General features: G+C 40.1%; 2 protein-coding genes and 1 pseudogene across 3 annotated transcripts; 1 reads left to right on the top strand and 2 right to left on the bottom strand.

The window, feature by feature from the left end:
• Positions 1–925: 925 nt before the first annotated feature.
• On the bottom strand, positions 926–15,380 carry LOC135556377 (zinc finger protein 774-like). Of its 2 annotated transcripts, none has more exons than XM_064989534.1 (6): positions 14,936–15,380; positions 8,552–8,641; positions 8,238–8,423; positions 7,557–7,793; positions 4,142–4,229; positions 926–3,983 (listed from the first exon to the last, which is right to left on the bottom strand). In XM_064989534.1, exons 2-6 carry the CDS (start codon positions 8,600–8,602, stop codon positions 3,364–3,366), a joined length of 1,182 nt encoding a protein of 393 aa, XP_064845606.1. In that variant the 5' UTR covers positions 8,603–8,641; positions 14,936–15,380; the 3' UTR covers positions 926–3,363. The 2 variants fall into 2 exon arrangements, with proteins under 2 accessions (XP_064845606.1, XP_064845607.1); XM_064989535.1 differs by having other exon boundaries at positions 8,591–8,641.
• A 2,016-nt stretch (positions 15,381–17,396) lies between these two features.
• LOC135556376 (dolichyl-diphosphooligosaccharide--protein glycosyltransferase subunit DAD1-like) lies at positions 17,397–18,339 on the bottom strand. The gene is made up of 3 exons (XM_064989533.1): positions 18,026–18,339; positions 17,718–17,878; positions 17,397–17,610 (listed from the first exon to the last, which is right to left on the bottom strand). Exons 1-2 carry the CDS (start codon positions 18,234–18,236, stop codon positions 17,748–17,750), a joined length of 342 nt encoding a protein of 113 aa, XP_064845605.1. The 5' UTR covers positions 18,237–18,339; the 3' UTR covers positions 17,397–17,610; positions 17,718–17,747.
• A 1,099-nt stretch (positions 18,340–19,438) lies between these two features.
• LOC135556873 ((Lyso)-N-acylphosphatidylethanolamine lipase-like) lies at positions 19,439–20,721 on the top strand (annotated as a pseudogene).
• The last annotated feature ends 4,036 nt before the right edge of the window (positions 20,722–24,757 follow it).

Genomic DNA, 24,757 nt, shown 5'->3' with positions numbered 1-24,757 from the left:
ACAAAAAAATGTGTTACTGTGTGTATTTTGTGTAGCAGGGTAGTGAAATCTTGTTCAGATTAGTTTTAAAAAGTCAGCCATAAAGAGCCTGTGTTCAGTGTCATGTTGTTGGTTCAGTTTAGTGACTAAGGTTGAGAAGCCCTGGGGGTGGCACGACCACTCGATCTGGTTCTGTGAAACCAGACAAGGGGGGGGAGCACCAGCCTGTTCAAGGTAGAATTGTGATTCCTTCACTTCAACAAGCCGTATACATCTCTAGGAGGTGCAATCTGCTGGGTTCTCTCTCTAATCTCAAGACTGATGGTCACAATTGTGAATTCTGTGAGTTCCGCTGTCAAGGACCAGGGTTTAGCAACCCCCGGTCTCCTTTTTGATACTGCTTTGCAACGCTTGCAGTTAGCCACTGATTCCTTCCAAACCAATCATTGTTGAATTTGCGATTTCCAACTTGTGTCATGTTTATGTCCAATGGCCGATGAGCACCAATACGTTTTATCTATAATTTCTCTTCATATGACAAGGATTTGCCAGTAGATTTTCAACTTGATTCATGATGACTGCTTGTCTAGCTTGCTAGCTAAGATTTTGAAAGCATAATGATCAATCCAATCAAAGCTTCGGTAGATATAACGTGATTTGACGTCATTTTATCTGTGGCCAAACTTCTTGGATGGGGATTTCTAATGTAAATCTATGGCAGCACCCAAGGGGCTTGAATTTCCGAGCTCTCCCTGTAGATTTTGTGGTGACGTAGTGACCCCATGAGTGACAGAACCCTGAGCCAATCACAGCACAAGTAGAGGACATTACCAACCCCTACGCTCTGTACTTTACGCTGGCTGCCCCACCACCACCGAAAGCACTGAGCTAGGCTGAAACACCTGCATTTTGGAGCTGCCTTACTCAAGAAAGCAAAAAAGAGACCATGTTTGTATAAAGCTTTATTAACTTAATGTTGTTCTTTTACATTGTTTGCGAACTGATATGACACGTATTAATGCCAAAATAACATGCAAAACCATTAAAAATATATATATATATATATATTCATATTTTTTTGCTAAACAGGTAGGCTATACCCCACATGCCCTGAATGATGGGTAGCCACTGGTCTACTTTTGGAACTATGGTTCTATATTTGTGACTTGCCTTTCACCATCCCGTTAGATGTCTGCTTCTTTTGTCATGGTAGAACAAAGTTACAAAAACATGGAGAAAAGATGGTGGTATGTGAAGGGCCAGCCGTGTGAATGGCTGGAGCTTTTGGTCGAAATATAAGATTAGGCTGAGAAGGCAGCCGTGTTGATATGTGAAATTTCTCTGACAGGACAATAAATACTTTTTTTCTCTCAAAAAGACAAGAGTATGTGAAGCCCTTGAGTTGCCTGACAAATTTCATGACTGTGATTGAGTAGTTCAAGTGATAGTTACGACATTTTTAATTTGGTGAACATTGATACATGGCTGATGTATTTTATAGTTACATATTAATAAAAAAATAAGACATTTATAATATAGCAAATAAAGATTGGTAATTCTACAGTAAAACTTAAGACTAAAATACAAACTATGCCTTCCAATAATGAGAAAGTAAAGGGTGCTGTGTCCTCCCTGTGAACAAAAGTGTTTCATTTTTAAAAACCTGTTGGGAGCCACACTTGGGGCTCCAGGTTAGAGTAAATGAAAATAGGAGTATGTGTAATTTGAGACACTTATTGGATAATCCTGAAGTATGGAATGTTTTACTTTTAGGTGGACAAATTAAATAGAAATTATAACTAATATGACTTTTTGTTTGGTAAAAAGGCTATCATTATAAATAAGAATTTGTTCTTAATTGACCTGCCTGGTAAAATAAAATTAAAATAAACAGACAGCTCAGCACTGTGTACTTAAAATGTAATATATGCTGCATTTTATTATCCTGAAGGAGATATACAAATATGATATTACATTTACATTTTAGTCATCTAGCAGATGCGCTTATTCAGAGTGATGTACAGTGCTGAGTACATACATTTTCATATTTTTTCATAGCGGTCCCCAGTGTGAAACAAACCCACAACCCTGGCTTTGCAAGCACCATGCTCTACCAACTGAGCCACACGGAACCATATCTACATATCTAATGAAAAGGGGTTTAACCTCATTCAAAACCAGGGGAAAAAATAAAATCAATGGGGGATCTGACAGTTCCAGTGGGAATGGTAGATAATTTTGTTGTAAGACAAGAGTATAACTATGCCTGTGTTTAATCAAGAACGGAGACACGTGTTGATGACTAATCATGTGTGTCTTGTTAAAGATTATTGTGTCAAGAATGTACTTGTGGTAATATGTATTTGTAATGGCCTAATTAATCTTATCATTTCCTCGAGGTGATGGCCATACAGCCCCCAGAGGGTACCTATATGCATCTGATTAATTTGACCAGATCAGTGCAAGACCCCAGCCTCTCTAACCAGCTGAAAAACAGCATCCACAACAACTGCCCTGTCTTTCAACTACTAGGCTGAGCGAAGCAACCTGTGTACAGCATCTGAGCTATCAATGCATGTGTCCTGAGACTAAGCACGTGGAGCAGGCATGGGGAGATCTTATCGAAACTTCTATCATGCTACTGGTGTGTGGGAGAATCTGATGAGGCAGAATGTGCAGCTGGTGATGGTGTTGAAAGCTTGTCTGGTTGGTTAAATACAATCTCCTGGACATTGACATCGGGACATCATCATCAAAGCCATCTCTAATAGTCATACATTTCATTTGTGCTGTGAGTCTGAACTGTAAACAATTGGTAGAAGCCTGCCTGTAATTGATTTGGGATTGCAAACAATGTTGTTGTTTAAATGGCAGGTTGATTGTGGGGATCTACACAGTGAAATTTGTAGTAATCTATATGCATTAAGGCATCTGTGGTCATAGGGCGCGACACGTATGTTTACGTCTGTTTGACCAAAGGGGGACTGTAAAGGGAAAATGAATTGATCAATTATTTTCCAGTATTTGATTTACTGATTATAGTAATTGGTATGTAATAAGCATGATTATATGTGTGGGAAGACATTTCCCTTATTAGTCTACAATTATCTGTTGGAACTATTTAAAGATGTTCATACTTTTGACCTAATTAACTACCCATATCAAATGTCTGCCAGTGTTGAATGTTATGGTTAAAGTTTGACACCAGACTGAGTTGAGGGCACACATCTGTGACACCTTGCGATTCTGTAGCAGATGATATTGTGACTTCCTTCAAGCCTCTCAGGCTGGTGTTTATAGGACATTAGGTGCTGTGTGAACGATTTCTCCCCTGTACGTGTCAACTGATGTATGGTATGGTCTCTGAAAAATCCAAAACAATTGTCACACAGAGCACTGAAAAGTATTTTTTCCTTTGTGTGTTTTCTGGTGTGCTTTGAGAGCTTCTAGCTTGCCAGAGGACTTCTTACACCTGCGGACATTATAGGGTCTATGTCCAGTGTGGGTCTTCTTATGTGTCAACTGATGTCTCTTAAAATCTCTGGAAAAGCAAAAACATTTGTCACATTGAGAGCATTTATATGGTCTTCCTGTGTGGATCATTTCATGTCTAATCCGTTGGGATCGTTCTCCAAATCCTTTCCCACACTCAAAGCATTTATATGGTCTCTCCCCAGTGTGAGTCCTTCTGTGTGTTTTAAGTGATTCAGCGCAGACATAGCTCTTCCCACAGTCTACACAATGATAGGGTTTCTCCCCTGTGTGAGTCCTCTGATGCGTTTGCATGACATATTTATTGTAGAAGCTTTTGCCACATTGCGGGCAGGTGGCTGGGGTCAGCTGTACACTGTTTTCTTTTTTTGCTATGATTTTCCCAGACTTCAACATCGCAATGTACTCTTTGGGGTGGTCCCTCTTGAGGTGCCCATGGAAAAAGCGCTCTATGGTGAAGCCGAGCGCACATTGGGGGCATGGATAGAAGGAGGACACACCTTTAGAGTCACCTAAAGGAAAGAGAAAAACAAAATGAATTGCAGTTCTATTTCAATAAAGAGCCGTAGCTTATGAGCTAATGTAACACAATCATGTCTACACAATAACTGCAATCCACCCCACCTATGTTACACACTGATATCGACATTATTCGCTTTCTCATCTGTACCTGGTGCAGTCCCTTGATCCAATGATGTCCTGCTGCAATCTTCAATCTTTAATCCTACTGAAACGTCATGCTCATCGTTTTCACAGTCCTTTAAGCAGAGATGAGGGTGAATTCAGTTGAGTCCAAAAGTCAGTTACCTTCAACAATTGGCTAAATACTAACTAGACCCAGCACTCAAGCTAGTATCTGCTCAAGAAAGCTATGCTTCGTGTTTGTGAAATCTTAACTTTATTATGAAGCATTAGGCTTAAAAAGCGACTGAACGCACCGATTGCACGTTTTTCTGTTGCTCATGAAGAAAAACAAAATTTCAGTCTTGGGGTGTGGTTCAATGTGGCAGATACTGGGTGTTTGTCCCCCATGAGACACCATAGGACATCATAGGTACAAAGCTAGTTACACTTCCTAAAAACAGTCAGAATTAATCTAAGATAACTTTAGAAATCTGGAATCAAGTTTTACAGAGGTTTTAGTGGAGCAATTTTACATCTAACTAAGGTGTTTGGTGCAGTATATCTTAAGTACAAAAAAGCGCTACGTGTTGCCTTATGAAAACAAATTCCGAGTCAATCTGCTGCGCTGCTGGACAGGTCTGTCTCACTAGGCAGGTTTCTATTGAACTAGGTTAATTTGACAAAAGAAATGTTGCAACAACAAACAAAAAAAGCTCTAAAGAGCAACATTTCTTCGTTCGACAGGGGTGAATTTTCTTGTTGTCAACAAATGATGATGGAAACAGTGTTTTTCGAATAAACGCTTGCCGAATAGTTTTGATGGTGCACGTAACTATAAAGCTCCACTCCACTCCACATTTAAATCTAAATTCCTACTCCTTTCTACAGTTGAAGTCGGAAGTTTACATACACCTTAGCCAAATACATTTAAACTGAGTTTTTCACAATTCCTGACATTTAATCCGAGGTAAAAATGACCTGTCTTAGGATCACCACTTCATTTTAAGAATGTGAAATGTCAGAACAATAGTAGATAATGATTTATTTCAGCTTTTATTTATTTCATCACATTCCCAGGGGGTCAGAAGTTTAAATACATTCAATTAGTATTTAGTAGCATTGCCTTTAAATTGTTTAACTTGGGTCAAATGTTTCGGGTAGCCTTCCACAACCTTCCCACAATAAGTTGGCTGAATTTTGGCCCATTCCTCCTGACAGAGCTGGTGTAACGGAGTCAGGTTATAAGCCTCCTTGTTCGCACACACTTTTTCAGTTCTACCCACAACTTTTCTATTGGAGTGATGTCCACTCCAATACCTTAACTTTGTTGTCCTTAAGACATTTTGCCACAACTTTGGAAGTATGCTTGGGGTCATTGTCCATTTGGAAGACCCATTTGCGACCAAGCTTCAACTTCCTGTCTTGAGATGTTGCTTCAATATAGCCACATCATTTTCCTTTCCTCATGATTGCCATCAATTTTGTAAAGTGCACCAGTTCCTCCTGCAGCTTAGCACCCCCACAACATGATGCTGCCACCCCCGTGCTTCACGATTGGGATGGTGTTCTTCGACTTGAAGCCTCTCTCCTTGAGGATGATGGTCATTATGGCCAAACAGTTCTATTTTTGTTTCATCATAACAGAGGACATTTCTCCAAAAAGTACAATCTTTGTCCCCATGTGCAGTTGCAAACCATAGTCTGGCGTTTTTAATGCCGGTTTTGGAGCAGTGGCTTCTTCCTTGCTGAGTGGACTTTCTGAGTGGTCAATACAGGACTCGTTTTACTGTGGATATAAATACTTTTGTACCTGTTCCCTTCAGCATCTTCACAAGGTCCTTTGCTGTTGTTCTGGGATTGATTTTCACTTTTCGCACCAAAGTATGTTCATCTCAAGGAGACAGAACGCGTCTCCTTCCTGAGCGGTATGACGGCTGCGTGGGTCCATGGTGTTTATACTTGCATAGTATTGTTTGTACAGATGAACGTGGTAACTTCAGGCATTTGGAAATTGCTCGCAAGGATGAATCAGACTTGTGGAGGTCTACAATTTATTTTCTGAGGTCTTGGCTGATGTCTTTTGATTTTCCCATCATGTCAAGCAAAGAGGCACTGAGTTGGAAGGTAGGCCTTGAAATACATCCACAGGTACCTCCAATTGACTCAAATTATGTCAATTAGCCTATCAGAAGCTTTTAAATGCATGACATAATTTTCTGGAATTTCCCAAGCTGTTTAAAGGCACAGTCAACTTAGTGTATGTAAACTTCTGACCCACTGGAATTGTGATACAGTGAATTATAAGTGAAAGAAGCTGTCTGTAAAGAATTGTTGGAAAAATTACTTGTGTCATGCACAAAGTAGATGTCCTAACTGACTTGCCAAAACTAAGACATTTGTGGAGTGGTTGAAAAACGAGTTTTAATGACTCCAACCTAAGTGTGTGTAAACTTCCGATTTCAGCTGTATATGTATATTTCAACGATAAAAAAAACTAAAAAAACAATTCATTGCAGGACAAAGATTGTCTTGACATTCAAGAATGTCTAAATTGCTTCAACTTTGTTTTCTTGTTTGCTTAATGCATGTTTCACCATCCAAGTATTATTTCAGATCTACAGGAGTGCAAGTCACACCATGGAACGGAACATAGCGATATGTTGGCACATGAGAATTATTAGAATATGGCAAATATTAGTAAACTCTCGCAATCTATCCATTCTGGCTATTGCTCGCAACCTGAGACATGAAACAGATAGGTGGGAGGGCACACAGGCTGTCGACAATTTCTTTGCCTAAATGGATAATGGAAACACTTCATTTTTATTCGACACTAGGCTTTTGCAAAACTTTTTTTTTTTTTTTTAGATGCGATTTCATTATGTCCAGCTGTTTTTATTCAACACAAGACAGTTCAATGGAATTTTCTATGTGAACTTTCAAAATGTCAACAGGATAAGTTCATGACAAAATAGCTAGAGTCTGTGTGCTCTGCCGTGCAATTGGTTATGGCTCAATCACCGCAGTTCTTTATCCCATGTCAGTGAGCATTGTTGAAATCAAAACCCAACCCAAATCTCACAAAACTCAGTATTGGAAGATACTGACTTTATGACCAGAATTCACCTACTGGCAAATTTTTGTCCATTTTGGCAATGGAATAAATGTTCCTGACTAATCTCGATGTCACATATGCTGTTTTCAATGAGAGAAGTTGGTTCTCGAGTTCAGATCTGGTTTAGGTTGAGACATTTTCGCTACACCTATAGCCTACGTATTGTATGTCAGTAGCACACTCCAAATGCAGTCACATAGTGTCAGAAAACATGAAGGTTGAAGGCTAGTTTTGTGGTTTGGTGTACACAGCTTATAATAGGTAGGGTAAAGAATGTTCAAAACTAGTGGAACAAAAAAACGTTCTCAAAGTGTCTATTTCACTGTTATTAAATGCTTAAACTCACCCGCACATTATCACCTTCCATCTCACTGTCCTCTGTATCATCTGTATCTGAGTATGATGGTGATGTTTCCAACGGCTCCCAAGGAACTGACACTTTCACAATATTCTCATCTTCTGACTTCAACCCATCTTCATTCTCTTCTTCCTTTACTGTAATTAAGGTAACCTCCTCTTCATCTACTGGCAGAAGGGAGCATTCTTCAGACTCCTCTTTGACTGGGGCTGGTGAAGGCAGCACCTTACACAGAGAAAACATCATTCATTCAGTATCAAGCTTATATCATAAAATGTTGATGTTAGCTAAAGGGCAATTCCATAGTCACGGAATGATGATGAGACTCCAGGCATTAAAGATATACATGCATGTACAATTATATTCATATTCCTGGATTATTTTACTTCTGATGCCTTGCATTATTTTTTGTCGAAAACCTTCATAAAAGGCATTGGGTAAAGGTAAATTAACTTACAAATATGTTTGTATGTATCTCTATACATCGGCTAATGTAAAAAAGGGCTTTATAAATACATTTGATTGACGCCATTTTCATGTATTTGGTGATAAAAGCTTGACGCCCATTCAAAAACAGTATGAGACTGCACCAGGAAGCAGGCGGGACTTTTATAGGGTATAACTCCTGGCTTTGCAAAGGTGCTTGCAAAGTGTTGAGGAGCTACTTACCTTGCCTTTAGGTCCACGCTCTTGCTCTGTGACTCCATGGACGTCTGAAACTGTTTCAAAGGAAGGATCTTGTCCATCAGTGTCCTCTTTTTTAAAAACCTGTGACGTTTCAACTCCTAATGGCACAGCTGAAATCTGACATTCTTCAGCCTCCTCTTTAACCTCACTCCAATGCAATGATTGATCCTAGAACAGACCACGGTTGGTGTTAGAATAAACCATAGATCAATAAAACATCTAGCTGATTATTTTAGATATTGTATAATTCAATTGTTACTCATTTTGAAGAATGGATCAAATTTGGCTCAACCTACAAAAAGCTCTTCTGTCTGACCAATATTTCCATATCTCACATATTGATCCATTGGATCCAATTTTCAGCAGATGATGATCAGACTCGTGACCTGTCAATAACAAAATAAACCACCCAAATGTTGAGTTAGATCAAAAGGCTTAACAACAAAGCCAAAATAAAAGGCAACAATGGCACCAATGTTGATGTTAGCTAAAGGGCAATTCCATAGTAATGGAATGATGATGAGACTCAGATGTTTCACTTGAAATGTACATCAAACAAAACAAATGAATTGCAAGTTAAGTTTAAGTCAATGTGTTTTTGTAAAATCTTCAACGCTAAACATAGCATTGTGAATGCAAAGAGGACTCGGCCCACCAAATAAGTTGAGTGAACTGGCAAAAGAGTTGATTCAAAGTCAGTCAAAGTCATTCAAAGTCAAGGCCAGTGTGAATAAAATGAATACTAGTGAAGAAATTAAAGCTATGAAATAACACATGGAATCATGTCGTAACCAAAAAATGTGTTAAATCAAAATATATTTTATATTTGAGATTCTTCAAAGTAGCCACCCTTTGCCTTGATGACAGCTTTGCACACTCTTGGCATTCTCTCAACCAGCTTCATAAGGCAGTTACCTGGAATGCATTTAAATTAACAGGTGTGTCTTGTTAAAAGTTAATTTGTTAAACATATTTCCTTCTTAATGCGTTTGAGCCAATCAGTTGTGTTGTGACAAGGTAGGGATGGTATACAGAAGATAGCCCTATTTGGTAAAAAGCCAAGTCCATATTATGGCAAGAACTCTAATAAGCAAAAAGAAATGACAGTCCATCATTACTTTAAGACAGGAAGATCAGTCGATTTGGAAAATGTCAAGAACTTTGAACGTTTCTTCAAGTACAGTTGGAAAAACAATCACGCGCTATGATGAAACTGGCTCTCATGAGGACCGCCAAAGGAAAGGAAGACCCAAAGTTACCTCTGCTACAGAGGTTAAGATCATTAGAGTTACCAGCCTCAGAAATTGCAGCCAAAATAAATGCTTCACAGAGTTCAAGTAACAGACACATTTCAACATCAACTGTTCAGAGGAGACTGTGTCAATAAGGCATTCATGGTCGAATTGCTGCAAAGAAACCACTACTAAAGGACACCAATCATAAGAAGAGACTTGCTTGGGCCAAGACACAAGCAATGGACATTAGACCGGTGGAAATCTGTCCTTTGGTCTGATGAGTTCAAATTTGAGATTTTGGGTTCCAATTGCTATGTCTTTGTGAGACGCAGAGTAGGTAGGTGAACGGATGATCTCTGCATGTGTGGTTCCCACCGTGAAGCATGTGTGATGGTGCTTTGCTGGTGACACTGTCTGTGATTTATTTAGAAATCAAGGCACGCTTAACCAGCATGGCTACCACAGCATTCTGCAGCGATACACCATCCCATCTGGTTTGTGCTTAGTGGGACTATCACTTGTTTTTAAAAAGGACAATGACCAAACACACTGCCAGGCAGTGTAAGGGCTATAAGACAAATAAGGAGAGTGATGGAGTGCTGCATTAGATGACCTGGCCTCCACAATCACCCGACCTCGACACAATTGAGATGGTTTGGGATGAGTTGGACCGCAGAGTGAAGGAAAAGCAGCCAACAATTGCTCAGCATTTGTGGGAAATCCTTCAAGACGGTTGGAAAAGCATTCCAGGTGAAGCTGGTTGAGAGAATGCCAATTGTGTGAAAAGCTATCATCAAGGCAAAGGGTGGCTACTTTGAAGAATAGATTATGTTTTGTTAAAAACGTTTTTGGTTACTACATGATTCCGTATGTGTTATTTCATAGTTTTGATGTCTTCACTATTATTCTACAACGTAGAAAATAGTACAAATAAAGAAAAACTCTTGAATGAGTGGGCGTGTCCAAACTTTTGACTGGAAATGTATATATAAATCATTGCTTAGAAAGCAGCTGTCATTTTCTGACCACGTGGCAAGAAAAACATTGGGTGCTCCTACCATCTCTGGCCTCACAAGAATTCATGGATTTTAGGGATAAACTAGCATTCAAATGAAAGCCAACCCTGATGTTATTTAAAAACCCAAATACTTGTTTGAGTAGTTGATAAATAGCTTTAAATATATATATATTTAAAAAACAAGCTTTAAATATATATATATATATATACACACACACACATACAGTTGAAATTGGAAGTTTACATACACTTAGGTTGGAGTCATTAAAACTTGTTTTTCAACCACTCCACAAATTTCTTGTTAAACTATAGTTTGGGCAAGTCGGTTAGGACATCTACTTTCGACATGACACAAGTAATTTTTTCCAACAATTGTTTACAGATTATTTGACTTATAATTCACTGTATCACAATTCCAGTGGGTCAGAAGTTTACATACACTAAGTTGACTGTGCCTTTAAACAGCTTGGAAATTTCCAGAAAATTATGTCATGTCTTTAGAAGCTTCTGATAGGCTAATTGACATAATTTGAGTGAATTGGAGGAATTGACCTGTGGATGTATTTCAAGGCCTACCTTCAAATTCAGTGCCTCTTGGCTTGACATCATGGGAAAATCAAAAGAAATGAGCCAAGACCTCAGAAAAGAAATTGTAGACCTCCACAAGTCTGGTTCATCCTTGGGAGCAATATCGAAATGCCTGAAGGTACCACATTCATCTGTACAAACAATACTATGCAATTATAAACACCATGGACCCACGCAGCTGTCATACCGCTCAGGAAGGAGACGCGTTTGGTCTCCTAGAGATTAACATACTTTGGTGCGAAAAGTGCAAATCAATCCCAGAACAACAGCAAAGGACCTTGTGAAGATGCTGGAGGAAACAGGTACAAAAGTATCTATATCCACGAGTCCTATATCGACATAACCTGAAAGGCCACTCGGCAAGGAAAAAGCCACTGCTCCAAAACCGCCAGATTACGGTTTGCAACTGCACATGGAGAAATGTTCTCTGGTCTGATGAAAGAAAAATAGAACTGTTTGGCCATAATGACCATTGTTATGTTTGGAGGAAAAAGGAGGAGGCTTGCAAGCCGAAGAACACCATCCCAACCGTGAAGCACGGGGGTGGCAGCATCATGTTGTGGGGTGCTTTGCTGCAGGAGGGACTGGTGCACTTCACAATACAGATGGCATCATGAGGAAAGGAAAATTATGTGGCTATATTGAAGCAACATCTCAAGACATGAGTCAGGAAGTTAAACCTTGGTCACAAATGGGTCTTCCAAATGGACAATGACCCCAAGCATACTTCCAAAGTTGTGGCAAAATGGCTTAAGGACGACAAAGTCAAGGTATTGGCATGGCCATCACAAAGCCCTGAAATTTGTGGGCAGAACTGAAAAAGTGTGTGCGAGCAACGAAGCCTACAAACCTGACTCAGTTACACAAGCTCTGTCAGGAGTAATGGGCCAAAATTCACCCAATTTATTGTGGGAAGCTTGTGGAAGGCTACCCAAAACGTTTGACCCAAGTTAAACAATTTAAAGGCAGTGCTACCAAATACAAATTGAGTGTATGTAAACTTCTGACCCACTGGGAATGTGATGAAATAAATACAATCTGAAATAAATCATTCTCTCTACTATTAATCTGACATTTCACATTCTTAAAGTGATCCTAACTGACCTAAAACAGGTCATTTTTACTAGGATTAAATGTCAGGAATTGTGAAAAACTCAGTTTAAATGTATTTGGCTAAGGTGTATGTAAACTTCCAACTTCAACTGTATATATAGTATGACTTTACTTGCATAAAAACTATGGATGGAAATGTTGGTTAGCAGCTATGTTTCCATCCAATTGGTGACAGATTTTCATGTGACTATTCAAAAATTCACAGAAAGAAATTATGCACATTTTCCCAACAGTGGTGTGTTTCCACCAAACAGACATGTAGATAAACGTCACAAAATGTGTATATTTTCATTTACTGAATAGAAACCGATAGTTTTGTCACAAAAACAGTTGCATTAAATAGCAAATGTGCCTACTCTAGCCAACAGCTCACAGATACAGTGCAGGTAGGCTAGTCTTAGTCTACATGAGATTATTTTGGATAAGAGCGAGAATATTTGTATTTGTCAAACTGCAGCCAAGCATCAATCATCACGTCACCAGAATAGGAACCTCTATATTTATTGGAATGAAGCATCAAGATTACCAAGCACTTTCACCATCCTGTGAAGTTAAAAATTGAATTAATCGATCATAATAAACTGCATGGTTTCACTAGTCATATTGGGAGGACCTCACACCATATCATCACGTGACTCCAAGTTTACTTTGATATGGTTATATCAATATTTGTGCATAATTAATTTTACCAACACAAAACGATCCCAAACATGTCAAACTAACCAATTATCTGTCTGCGTTTGTAAACTGAACCGAACCTACCAGTTTCCTTCACAGCTGTGATTTTTTATATGGTATGAGTTTACTCACATAAAAACTGTGGATGGAAACATGGCTCCTGGCTATGACTGGTTGCCATCTATAGATAGATATACACTACAAGTATGTGCACACCTGCTCCTCAATCATCTTATTCCAAAATCATGTGCATTAATATGGAGTTGGTCCCCCCTTTGCTGCTATAACAGCCTCCACTCTTCTGAGAAGGCTTTCCACTAGATGTTGGAACATTGAATGGAAGCAAGTTCCCACAGCAGCCACAAGGGCATTAGTGAGTTCGGGCACTGATGTTGGGCGTCAGGCCTGGCTCGCAGTTGGCGTTCCAATTCATCCCAAAGGCATTCGATTGGGTTGTGGTCAGGGCTCTGTGCAGGCCATTTATGTTCTTCCACACCGATCTCGACAAACCATTTCTGTACGGAGATCGCTTTTTGCACGGGGGGCATTGTCATGCTGAAACAGGATAGGGCTTTCCCCAAACTGTTGCCACAAAGTTGGAAGCACAGAACATTCTAGAATTTCATTGTTTACTGTTGCGTTAAGATTTCCCTTTACTGGCTCCAAGGGGTCTAGCCCAAACCATGAAAAACAGCCCCCAGACCATTATTCCTCCTCCACCAAACTTTACCGTTAGCACTAGGCATTGGGGCAGGTAGCGTTCTTCTGGCATTCACCAAACCCAGATTTGTCCGTCAGACGGTGAAGTGTGATTTATCACTCCAGAGAACGCATGTCCACTGCACCAGAGTCCAAAGTTGGCAAGCTTTACACCACAACAGCCGACGCTTGGCATTGTGCATGGTGATCTTAGGCTTCTGTGCGGCTCCTCAGCCATGCAAACCCATTTCATGAAGCTCCTGAAGAACAGTTATTTTGCTGACATTGCTTCCAGGGCAGTTTGGAACTCGGTAGTGAGTGTTGCAACCGAGGACAGAAGATTTTTACACACTACACGCTTCAGCACTCGGCAGTCACGTTCTGTGAGCTTGTGCCTACCACCACACGGCTGAGCCGTTGTTGCTCCTAGACGTTTCCACAGCACTTACAGTTGCCTGGGTAGCTATAGCAGGACAGACATTTGATGAACTGGCTTGTTGAAAAGGTGGCATCCTATGACGGTGCCACGATGAAAGTCACTGAGCTCATCGGTAGGGCTATGCTACTGCCAATGTTTGTCAATGGAGATTGCATGGCTGTGTGCTCAATTTTATACAACTTGCAACAGCTGAAATAGCCAAATCCACTATTTGAAGGGGTGTCCACATGTTGTGTATATAGTATACACAAGTTCATTGAGGGTTGTCTGTTTAGAAGAGTGCAAACGGTACATGTCGCTGCTGTTATTGTCCCAGTTCCAATAATTTCAATATCGATGTGAGTGATTCATTTGCGCGCGCTACTAATTATACAGTGGAACAAGCTAATCAATTCCAGAATTGAGTGACCATTTGGTAAATATTGGTGCGTATGCAGTTTCTAAAATACAAATTTAGCAAGATACAAGTCATCTGAAAACATGTGTTCCGAATAACTTATGCATTGGTCTTAAAAATATCACGACTTGTTTCAGCATATTGATTAGGAATTTAAAAAACTGTTGATACTCGGCCATATCAAAAATCCATGACAACAGGAAGCAGCAACAGTATAATTTAATGCATGTTTAAGCAATATAAATTATTTTTTAAATTCAACAGGATACTACATTCAGGTAAAATCTACTTTGATTTATTGATTTTGATTATATTAGTTCAATGAACATGTTAAGTGTACGTGGAATTCCCTAAACTAACTAACGTTAGCTGACGTTAACCTAGCTAGCTATTGTAGATAATTAGTTCTAGATGGCTTTTATAGATAATGTTAGCTACACATCCAACGTATCAAATGGCAATATTATAAATCTCTTATGTTTAGAAAAGTATATATGCAGAAAATATATTTACCTGTCTGTAACTGTCTGTAGCTACATGGACGTTTTTCAGAATTATCTGTGAGGGTCGGGTAAAAGCGGTTCTGTCTAGAAGGGATACAGTTTTTGTCAAAATTGAATTTTCGTAATAGAGTTTAGGGGGATTTACGCAGCAGGTTATGATAATTAGAGTAGCACGTTAGGGTAATTAGATTAAGGTTAGGAAAATAGTTGGGGTTAGCTAAAATGCAAAAATATGTACGTCAATTCGACAAAATCTGTATCCCATCTAGACAGGGCCGGGAAAAGCAGGGTAAAACAGATATCTGTATATAATGACGAGATGCTCATGTCTCCGCCCTAACAATGGGAGTTGGTTGTCCGAAAGTCGTGAAAGAAGGCGACAAGCTTAGATCCAAAATAAGCCCATAGAAACGCATCGTGCTTTTTTGGACAGACGTTGGCGAGAGTGAAACCTCTCGCTTTGCCTCTTCCTCTCGGAGGAAAAGTTTATTATTTACATACGGAAACACGAGAAGACCAAATACCACCGGGTTTGAAAATACTTTCCTATTTTACTGCCAAGTGCTGTGCATACATGAAAGTGAATCCTACTGCCCTACGTTTGTCATAGAACGAAAAGGCCCGTCGAATGATTTAACTAGAGACCAATGTAAGAAGAAGAACATACTTATAGGGGGTATTTTATTACATTATATATACACTGAACAGAAATATAAACGCAACATGTAAAGTGTTGGTCCCATGTGTCTTGAGCTGAAATGAAATATCCCAGAAATGTTCCATATGCACAAAAATCTTATTTTTCTCAAATTTTGTGCACACATTTGTTTACATCCCTGTTAGTGATCATGTTTCCTTCGCCAAGATAATCCATCCACCTGACAGGTGTGGTATTTCAGGAAGCTGATTAAACAGCATTATCATTACACAGGAGCACCTTGTGCTGGGGACAATAAAAGGCCGCTCTGAAATTTGCAGTTTTGTCACACAACACACTGCGACAGATGTCTTAAGTTTTGAGGGAGCGTGCAATTGGCATGCTGACTGCAGAAATGTTCAACAGAGCTATTGCCAGAGAATGTAATGTTTATTTGTCTACCATAACGTAATTTTAGAGAATTTGTCAGTACGTCCAACCAGCCTCACAACCGCAGACCACATATATGCAGTAATGTGAGATAACGGTTTGCTGATGTCGACGTTGTGCCCCATGGTGGTGGACGGGTTAGGGTATGGGCAGGTATAAGCTACGGACAGCAAACACAATTGCCTTTTATAAATGGAAATTTGAACGCACAGAGATACCGTGATGAGATCCCGAGGACCATTGTCATGCCATTCATCCGCCACAATCACCTCATGTTTCAGCATGATAATGCACGGCCCCATGTCACAAGGATATGTACACAATTGCTGGAAGCTGAAAATGTCCCAGTTCTTCTATAGCTGGCATACTCACCTCACGTCACCCATTGAGCATTGTTTGGGATGCACTGGATCGACATGTACGACAGTGTTCCAGTTCCCGCCAATATCCAGCAACTTCGCACAGCCACTGAAGAGGAGTGGGACAACATTCCACAGACCACAATCAACAGCCTGATCAACTCTATGCAGAGGAGATGTGTCACACTGCATAATGCAAATGGTGTTCACACCAGATACTGACCGTTTTTCTGTTCCACCTACCCCACATTTTCCAGGAATCATCTTATCGTGTTACTGAATGTATCCAGAGTATTTTCAGATTTTGTAATCAACAAATGTGGTGTAAACTACAGTAGAATGCATGTAAAATCAACAGTGTAAGGTTTGGATTCAGTGTACACACCTTTGGTCTAATCATTTACCCATAATTTCCAAACTGTGCCTTATCAATCGCTACCATGGTTATGCAAATGCTTTTCATACTTATTCTGTAAGAACCATTTCAATTTAGCCTTATACATATAGGCCAATTCCCATATAAAGAGTTAATATGTATTTTTAACACTATAATTTGTTTGCGAGCATGATAGCTGTACTTTTTAATTGACGCAGCTTGTTTGTCATCAGCCAATCGGCATATCTCAACAAGTTCAAAACACGTGAATGCATCCAACTTGTATTTACGACTTCACAACTGATAATTACCATCTTCCCACTTGGTTATGAGCACAGCACAAGGTCAACTTTGGATAGATAGTTGATATCCCATTGGGCTGTGCACAATAACCTGGGGACAAGTTTACAGAGGAAAAAAAGCATAATTGAATTTAGTGTATGCCTCTGCCTTTAATATTTGAAAACTACACGTCTAAAGATGATCATTGGGTCACAGCTATTGCCCTACAATGCAAGTAGCTTTATTAGAATAAGTCCAAAATGTGGAGTCTTTTCCAGTGCTAGCAATGGAATGATCTAAGTCTCCTAAGAAAATCATTGCCAATACTGGCAAGGAAAGACATTTCAATAAATCACAACTCAGTAGCTTGAATTCTGTTTCATTTATTTCAAACGGATTGCAACAATCATACAAACAGTACAAAATAATTATTTCAGAAACACAAATTACAGGAATTTGTAGAACAAAAAGGCCATTACTGACATTATTAAGCTGTCCCTGCACTTCCAGCCAGGGTAAATCTAATTGTATGAATGTTGTCTTGAGGTGACAGGTGCATTTTGGTCATGTCAGTTGTTCATCTATGAAATGAAATAAACATGAATCATGTTAGTAACATGCTGACAAAAAACACTGGATAACAATTAAAAACATTGAGGGAGGGTGTGTGTGTATATACTGTTCACACCTGTTCTGAGGATCTAAATCATTGGTTTTCTCAACCAATGAAATTAATGACCACAAGGTGCAAGACAGTGTGGGCTAATAAGAAATCTGCAAAGGCCCTTTCCTGGGAGATGGACAGGAAGTCTCCTTTGTTATCTGGATTAATCTGGATACGCAGGCAGACTGTAGGCAGGAAGGGACCAAAGAGAAGATCGATTATTCAGCAATAATGGTGGCTACCATTGATTATCTTCATATTTCAGTGACGTATAATACTGCTGAATGTCACAAGATTATGCAAATAAATTGACCGTGCAGTGTGTCAATTACCTCCCAGGATGAAGGCGCCAACACATGATATGAACCCAGCCAAGAAGCTGTTAAATGGGAAGGTGCCAACCAGCAAGCAGTACAGAAACTGCAATGCACCGGTTAGCAAGATGTAGAAAAGGTACGCGTCGACCACTTTCAATTTGTTCGATGTTTTGGTCGTGTATTCTTCCAGGAATCGAGAAATAACTGAAATTACCGAGTTGGACATGTTTTCTTATGAACAAAAAACCCCAAAAGGTACAGAGAGAATCAAACTGTTTGTCAAATACACTTCCGTCAGACGTAGCGCAAAAATGACGTGTCAGTAAAACTGGTGTAACAATAACAACATTCCCTCCTGAACATATAATCCACTGTACAGTAGTTCCATGTTAATAAACAACGACCCATCTGTCCGACTTTGATTCTACGTGGTATGACTATGTCCCTGTATGACTTTAGTTTGCGATGAACGATATTGAACCAATGTAAATTAGTGGAATTAAGAAAAGTGAGCACTTTGGTTTGATAACCGTTGTGTATGGTAGACACTAAAGATTGAGTATTTCCTTTTTATGAATTTATCAATTCTAGTTGTAATTTGATTTATGCTGTTGATAATAAAGTGTGTAAATATAACAATAAATGTTGCCTGAACGTTCGTATATCTCATAAATATAGGACAGACACTTCGGAACAAACTTCCTTTAGATACTTATTTGGAGTGTGCAGAGCTGTCATCAAGTCAAAGGGTGACTACTTTGAAGAATCTCAAATATAAAATATATTTAGATTGGTTTAAAACATTTTTGGTTACTACATGATTCCCTATGTGTTATTTCATAGTTTTGATGTCTTCACTATTATTCTACAATGTAGAAAATAAAGAAACAGCCTGGATGGGTAGGTGTGTCCAAACTTTTGACTGGTACTGTATATATTTATTTTTACTTTAATGGATCTTAAAATTCAAAATCAAATAGCAAATGATCCTTGATATGACCTTCTAAAAGCAATTCTATATAGCTTAGTAGAGCATTTTCAGATCAAGCATTAATTGCCTCTTAGACAGTGCTTAGATTGTTCAGTGCTGAAAATAAGGGTTAATACATGTTCAAAATAAATAATGTTTCCTGATCTTATATCTCTCACATATAGGACAGACAATTCCAAACAAACTTCCTTTTGAATCTTTTGCAGACTACCTGTTCCATATAGTGAATTTGTTATACAATGCTTTTGTATGGGTTAATAGCAGTAAGGCCCAAAAATAATTTTCCTAATTGGATATTAAAAAGAATACTTTTTATACTCTTAAAATAATTCAAATTCAAATAGCGAAATGTTTCTTGGTATGACCTTATTAAAACAGATCCATATAGCTTAGTACCTATAACAAAACTGAACCAAAGTAAGTTTGTGGAAATAATCATGAATAGTGAGCACTTTGGTTTGATAACAGTTTTGCATAATAGACATTTAATGGGGATTTTGTTTTTGACGTGTGTGTCCTCTCTGTAAGTTAGTATCTGGCTGGGAGTGTTGGCCCTCGTGGTGCCCCACGCCCATGTCCATTCTGAAGAGCACAGAAGCCAAGATCCTTGACAGTTAGTCCCCTTATCTAATATGTCTGAAAGTACCCACCAGTCCTGACTTGACTACTTGATTATGTCACATTGTATCGCCCACACTTTTTGTTGTCTCACCTCCATGCCTCTCCTTTTCCGAGACCCTGGACCCATCTGTCACCAACAGGAATCAGCTAAATGCTCCCAAGCCTGGTACTGTCTCTCCCCTTCTCTATAGTGTTTTTGTCAGTCAGTACAAAATATTAACTTTTCCAGTGGAGTGGACATACCTTTTGTACTACATTGAGTCCTCCTAACCATTTCCCTTTTCCTCCTCTATTCCAGTTGCACAGACACCTCTTAGGATGGTCCATGATATGGATTTGGGGGAGGGGTAGGGTTTTGGATACTTAACCTAGACCCTTCTGTCGCTCTCAACCACTCTTTGTGTTTGACTTGCTGGGTTTCGGACATAGCTCCAGACCCCAATTCCCCATGGACTCAGCTCTGGCTGAGGAGCAGTCAGTCAGCACTGGAGGCGGGCCCTTTACCTGGATCGCATGCTCCTATTGGGTCACAGTCTGGACTGCTACTTGGCAGCATCTTATGCCATTCAATACCCTGACAGGTCAGAGGAGAAGTTTACATTGACACACTCTTTCAAGGCTAATCTTTGGCTTTATGATGAAAAGCATATGAACTTGGAGTAACATGGCTCTTTCTTCCTTTCCCTATCCAAGTCAGTCACCTGATTCTGGTTGACCGCTGGGGCTTCCAGCCCATGCCTGTAGATGCAACCTCAGGATTGACAAGACCAGGCTGCCCTTGGGCCCGAATAGCCTTTTCCACTCTCTTCAACCCACTGGCATTGATCTGAGCCGCAGCACCCTGGGGTGAGAGGGGACTGGTTGTCTGAATGGCATGGCCTGTGGTTCAGGGATTAAAGATAATATAGGTTAACTCTTTCTTTTGATATCTTGTCTCCTTTTTCCCCTAATCTTTACGACCCCATCTTTCTTTCCCAGGTCAAAAATGAGTTAACAGATTTGGTCCGGATTTCAATGGGAGGTTTCAGGGCCTACTTGATAAAGACACTATAGACAGATGTATTTGAGAGACAAGTGCTCATTGTGCAAATGTATTCATCTTTTCAATAAACATTTTCAGACAAAATATAGTCTGGTGTTTAACCTTCCCATGTCACCACGCTCCGCTGCGGACAACTGGTTTCCAGTCGAAGCTCACATCAACTACAAGACTGTGGTACTTGCCTACGGAGCAGAAAGAGGAACTGCCCTTCCCTCCCTTCAGGCTATGCTCAAACCTTACAACCCAACCTGAGCATTCCGTTCTGTCACTGCTCGTCTGTTGGCCCTCCTACCCCTACAGCAGTTCCCACTCAGCACAGTCCAAGCTTTTCTCTGTCCCCCAGAAGCTAAGACAGCAGAGCCCCTGCCCATCTTCCTGAAAACATCTGAAATCCTACCTCTTCAATGAATATCTTAAATAATCCCATAGCACCCCTCACAGACCTTCCTGGTCAAATGTAGCGTAAAGTCACCTATCACCCTTAGTGCAAGGAGAAAAATTTGTAAATAAGAAATCATAACCAAGCCAATACTTAATTTTGGATTTTTTTAACCTTTTATTTTAACAGGGAATAATGTGCTCTGTATAATGTGTGTGTGTGTGTCCATTCAATACTTTTTAAATTGCATTAAAACTAATAGCAGGTTTACCCATCTCGGTGGAGACCCTAGGAACCTGAAGAGTTAACCAATCCTGTGAACGGGTTAGGTGACTCGGGTGTCTATACTTCAACAGACAAATTAGATAATATGGAAGTTTATGAAGTAGGGCCTTGTAGTAATTTTGCGATGTACAGGTCTTTAGCGAAGTCCAGCCAACCTTTTGATACATGATGCAGTAATGAGTATCAAAACTGTTGCCTGTAACAAAACGAAGGGCACTATGGTATATGGCATATAAAGGTTTAAGAGTAGTAGCAGCTGCACTTTGATAAATAATATCACCATAATTAAGAACAGATAAGAAGGTTGACTGAATAATCTGCTTGCTACTGTTTAGAGAAATGCACAATCTGTTTATGTAGAAAAAGACAACTTTAAATCTTAGCTTTTTAACCAGCTCGTCTGTTTTTTTTAAATGTCAAATCCATATCAATCCAAGTGCCTAAGTATTTTTGTGCATGAACACATTCAAACCAGCTAATAAGTAAACATGTAGTTCATCTGAAACATTCATACGAGAGTTTAAAAACAACATGTATTTTGTTTTAAATTAGCAAGGGATTCCGGCATAGCTATACAATCTGACTGGAGTTTTGACACAGTCAGATCAACAGTTGGGGCAATAGCATACATAATAGTACCATCCACATATAGATTAAATTGACAGTTTTTAACAGATTGACCAATGGTGTTTATATAAATAATGAAGAGAACAGGTCCCAAAATTGACCCCTGTGGTGCATCTTTATGTACAGTACTTCAAGAAATGAACTTAACCCCGTCAATCACAATGGCCTGAGTTCTGTCACTAAGATAATCATGAAACCATGAACAGGCATCAGAGCTCAGGCCTATCGAGGACAACTTATTCAATAAAATAACATGATCGACAGTATGAAAAACTTTTGACAGGTCCACAAACAGCACATTTCATTTTAGAGTCTAAAGTATTGACAAGACCATTAACAACTAAAATGGTTGCTGTAATAGTGTTATGCCTAGGCCTAAACCCTTATTTCTCAAATAAAAAAAGAGCTAAGTTGTGCATTTACCAAGCGTTCAAGAATCTTAGCTAGACAGGAAGCCTTGAAATGGACCAATAATTATTAAGATCACTACTAACCAGGCCTTTATGGAGTGGCAGCACTGATTTCCATACTTTTTAAGTATTTCCTGAAACAATGTTTAGAAATGTGGGTTACTGAGCCAACAATGATGGGAGCTGCACACTTCAGCAGACCAGGATCCAATTGTTCGGCCCCTCTGGATTTATTATTGTCTATTGCTAGCAAAGCATTCAGGACTTGTTTTTCTGTAAATAGCCTAAAATAATAATTCCTCTGATCCTTCAACAAGTTTCCCCTATCAGCATCCAGCCCAACATAATTTGGTCTATCCCTATTAGTAATAGAGGAAGGAATAGAAATTGGAATTACTTTTCCAAGGTTACCCCCATAAGGCCTGAGGCTGCAGGCAATGTAAATATGAGGAACTCTGAGCAACCAATGACAGAATGTTATAAACTGACTTACGTGGGCTGTGGTTGCTATCGTGCAACAGCACAAGCCCTCTACTTGATTTGAAAACTGAAGGGGTATTCAAGTTTATGGAATTCACATTTGACCTAAAAGCACTGGGTGAGCAGGCCACAGTGGGCTTCTCTTTTGAGCTCACAATAGCAGACCTTCGAAAGCCAAGTCAACAAACAGGTCACTGACCATCTCGAATCCCACCGTACCTTCTCCGCTGTGCAATCTGGTTTCCGAGCCGGTCACGGGTGCACCTCAGCCACACTCAAGGTACTAAACGATATCATAACTGCCATCGATAAAAGACAGTACTGTGCAGCCGTCTTCATCGACCTTGCCAAGGCTTTCGACTCTGTCAATCACCATATTCTTATCGGCAGACTCAGTAGCCTCGGTTTTTCGGATGACTGCCTTGCCTGGTTCACCAATTACTTTGCAGACAGAGTTCGGTGTGTCAAATCGGAGGGCATGCTGTCCGGTCCTCTGGCAGTCTCTATGGGGGTGCCACAGGGTTCAATTCTCGGGCCGACTCTTTTCTCTGTATATATCAATGATGTTGCTCTTGCTGCGGGCGATTCCCTGATCCACCTCTACGCAGACGACACCATTCTATATACTTCCGGCCCGTCCTTGGACACTGTGCTATCTAACCTCCAAACAAGCTTCAATGCCATACAACACTCCTTCCGTGGCCTCCAACTGCTCTTAAACGCTAGTAAAACCAAATGCATGCTTTTCAACCGATCGCTGCCTGCACCCGCATGCCCGACGAGCATCACCACCCTGGATGGTTCCGACCTTGAATATGTGGACACCTATAAGTACCTAGGTGTCTGGCTAGACTGTAAACTCTCCTTCCAGACTCATATCAAACATCTCCAATCGAAAATCAAATCAAGAGTCGGCTTTCTATTCCGCAACAAAGCCTCCTTCACTCACGCCACCAAACTTACCCTAGTAAAACTGACTATCCTACCGATCCTCGACTTCGGCGATGTCATCTACAAAATTGCCTCCAACACTCTACTCAGCAAACTGGATGCAGTTTATCACAGTGCCATCCGTTTTGTCACTAAAGCACCTTATACCACCCACCACTGCGACTTGTATGCTCTAGTCGGCTGGCCCTCGCTACATATTCGTCGCCAGACCCACTGGCTCCAGGTCATCTACAAGTCCATGCTAGGTAAAGCTCCGCTTTATCTCAGTTCACTGGTCACGATGGCAACACCCATCCGTAGCACGCGCTCCAGCAGGTGTATCTCACTGATCATCCCTAAAGCCAACACCTCATTTGGCCGCCTTTCGTTCCAGTACTCTGCTGCCTGTGACTGGAACGAATTGCAAAAATCCCTGAAGTTGGAGACTTTTATCTCCCTCACCAACTTCAAACATGTGCTATCTGAGCAGCTAACCGATCGCTGCAGCTGTACATAGTCTATTGGTAAATAACCCACCCATTTTCACCTACCTCATCCCCACACTGTTTTTATTTATTTACTTTTCTGCTCTTTTGCACACCAGTATCTCTACCTGTACATGACCATCTGATCATTTATCACTCCAGTGCTAATCTGCAAGGTTGTAATTATTCGCCTACCTCCTCATGCCTTTTGCACACAATGTATATAGACTCGCCTTTTTTGTACTGTGTTATTGACTTGTTAATTGTTTACTCCATGTGTAACTCTGTGTTGTCTGCTCACACTGCTAAGCTTTATCTTGGCCAGGTCGCAGTTGCAAATGAGAACTTGTTCTCAACTAGCCTACCTGGTTAAATAAAGGTAAAATAAAGAGAATCCCAAAGTGTGAAATGGAGCTGATCCTCAGTCCCTCACTCCTCCCCCTTCTCTTTCCCTGTCTCGGGTGGTTGAGGGAGCTGCTCATCAGGTCTATGTTGAT

The sequence above is a fragment of the Oncorhynchus masou genome, chromosome 15, assembly GCF_036934945.1.
Source record: "Oncorhynchus masou masou isolate Uvic2021 chromosome 15, UVic_Omas_1.1, whole genome shotgun sequence".
Taxonomy (NCBI): Eukaryota; Metazoa; Chordata; class Actinopteri; order Salmoniformes; family Salmonidae; genus Oncorhynchus; species Oncorhynchus masou.
The sequence above is the reverse complement of the archived record's forward strand: the minus strand, read 5'-3'. Positions and strand labels throughout refer to the sequence as shown.

Bases quoted from the DNA above. Each gene is read 5' to 3' on its own strand.
- LOC135556376 (XM_064989533.1), bottom strand. From the start codon at position 18,236: ATGTCCAACTCGGTAATTTCAGTTATTTCTCGATTCCTGGAAGAATAC. The intron at 17,879-18,025 runs GTAATTGACACA...TCCTGCCTACAG, and splicing joins TGGCGCCTTCATCCTGGGAG to TCTGCCTGCGTATCCAGATT.
- LOC135556377 (XM_064989534.1), bottom strand. From the start codon at position 8,602: ATGGATCAATATGTGAGATATGGAAATATTGGTCAGACAGAAGAGCTT. The intron at 8,424-8,551 runs GTAGGTTGAGCC...GGTCTGTTCTAG, and splicing joins GTCAGACAGAAGAGCTTTTT to GATCAATCATTGCATTGGAG. The intron at 3,984-4,141 runs GTACAGATGAGA...TCTTTCCTTTAG, and splicing joins GGATCAAGGGACTGCACCAG to GTGACTCTAAAGGTGTGTCC.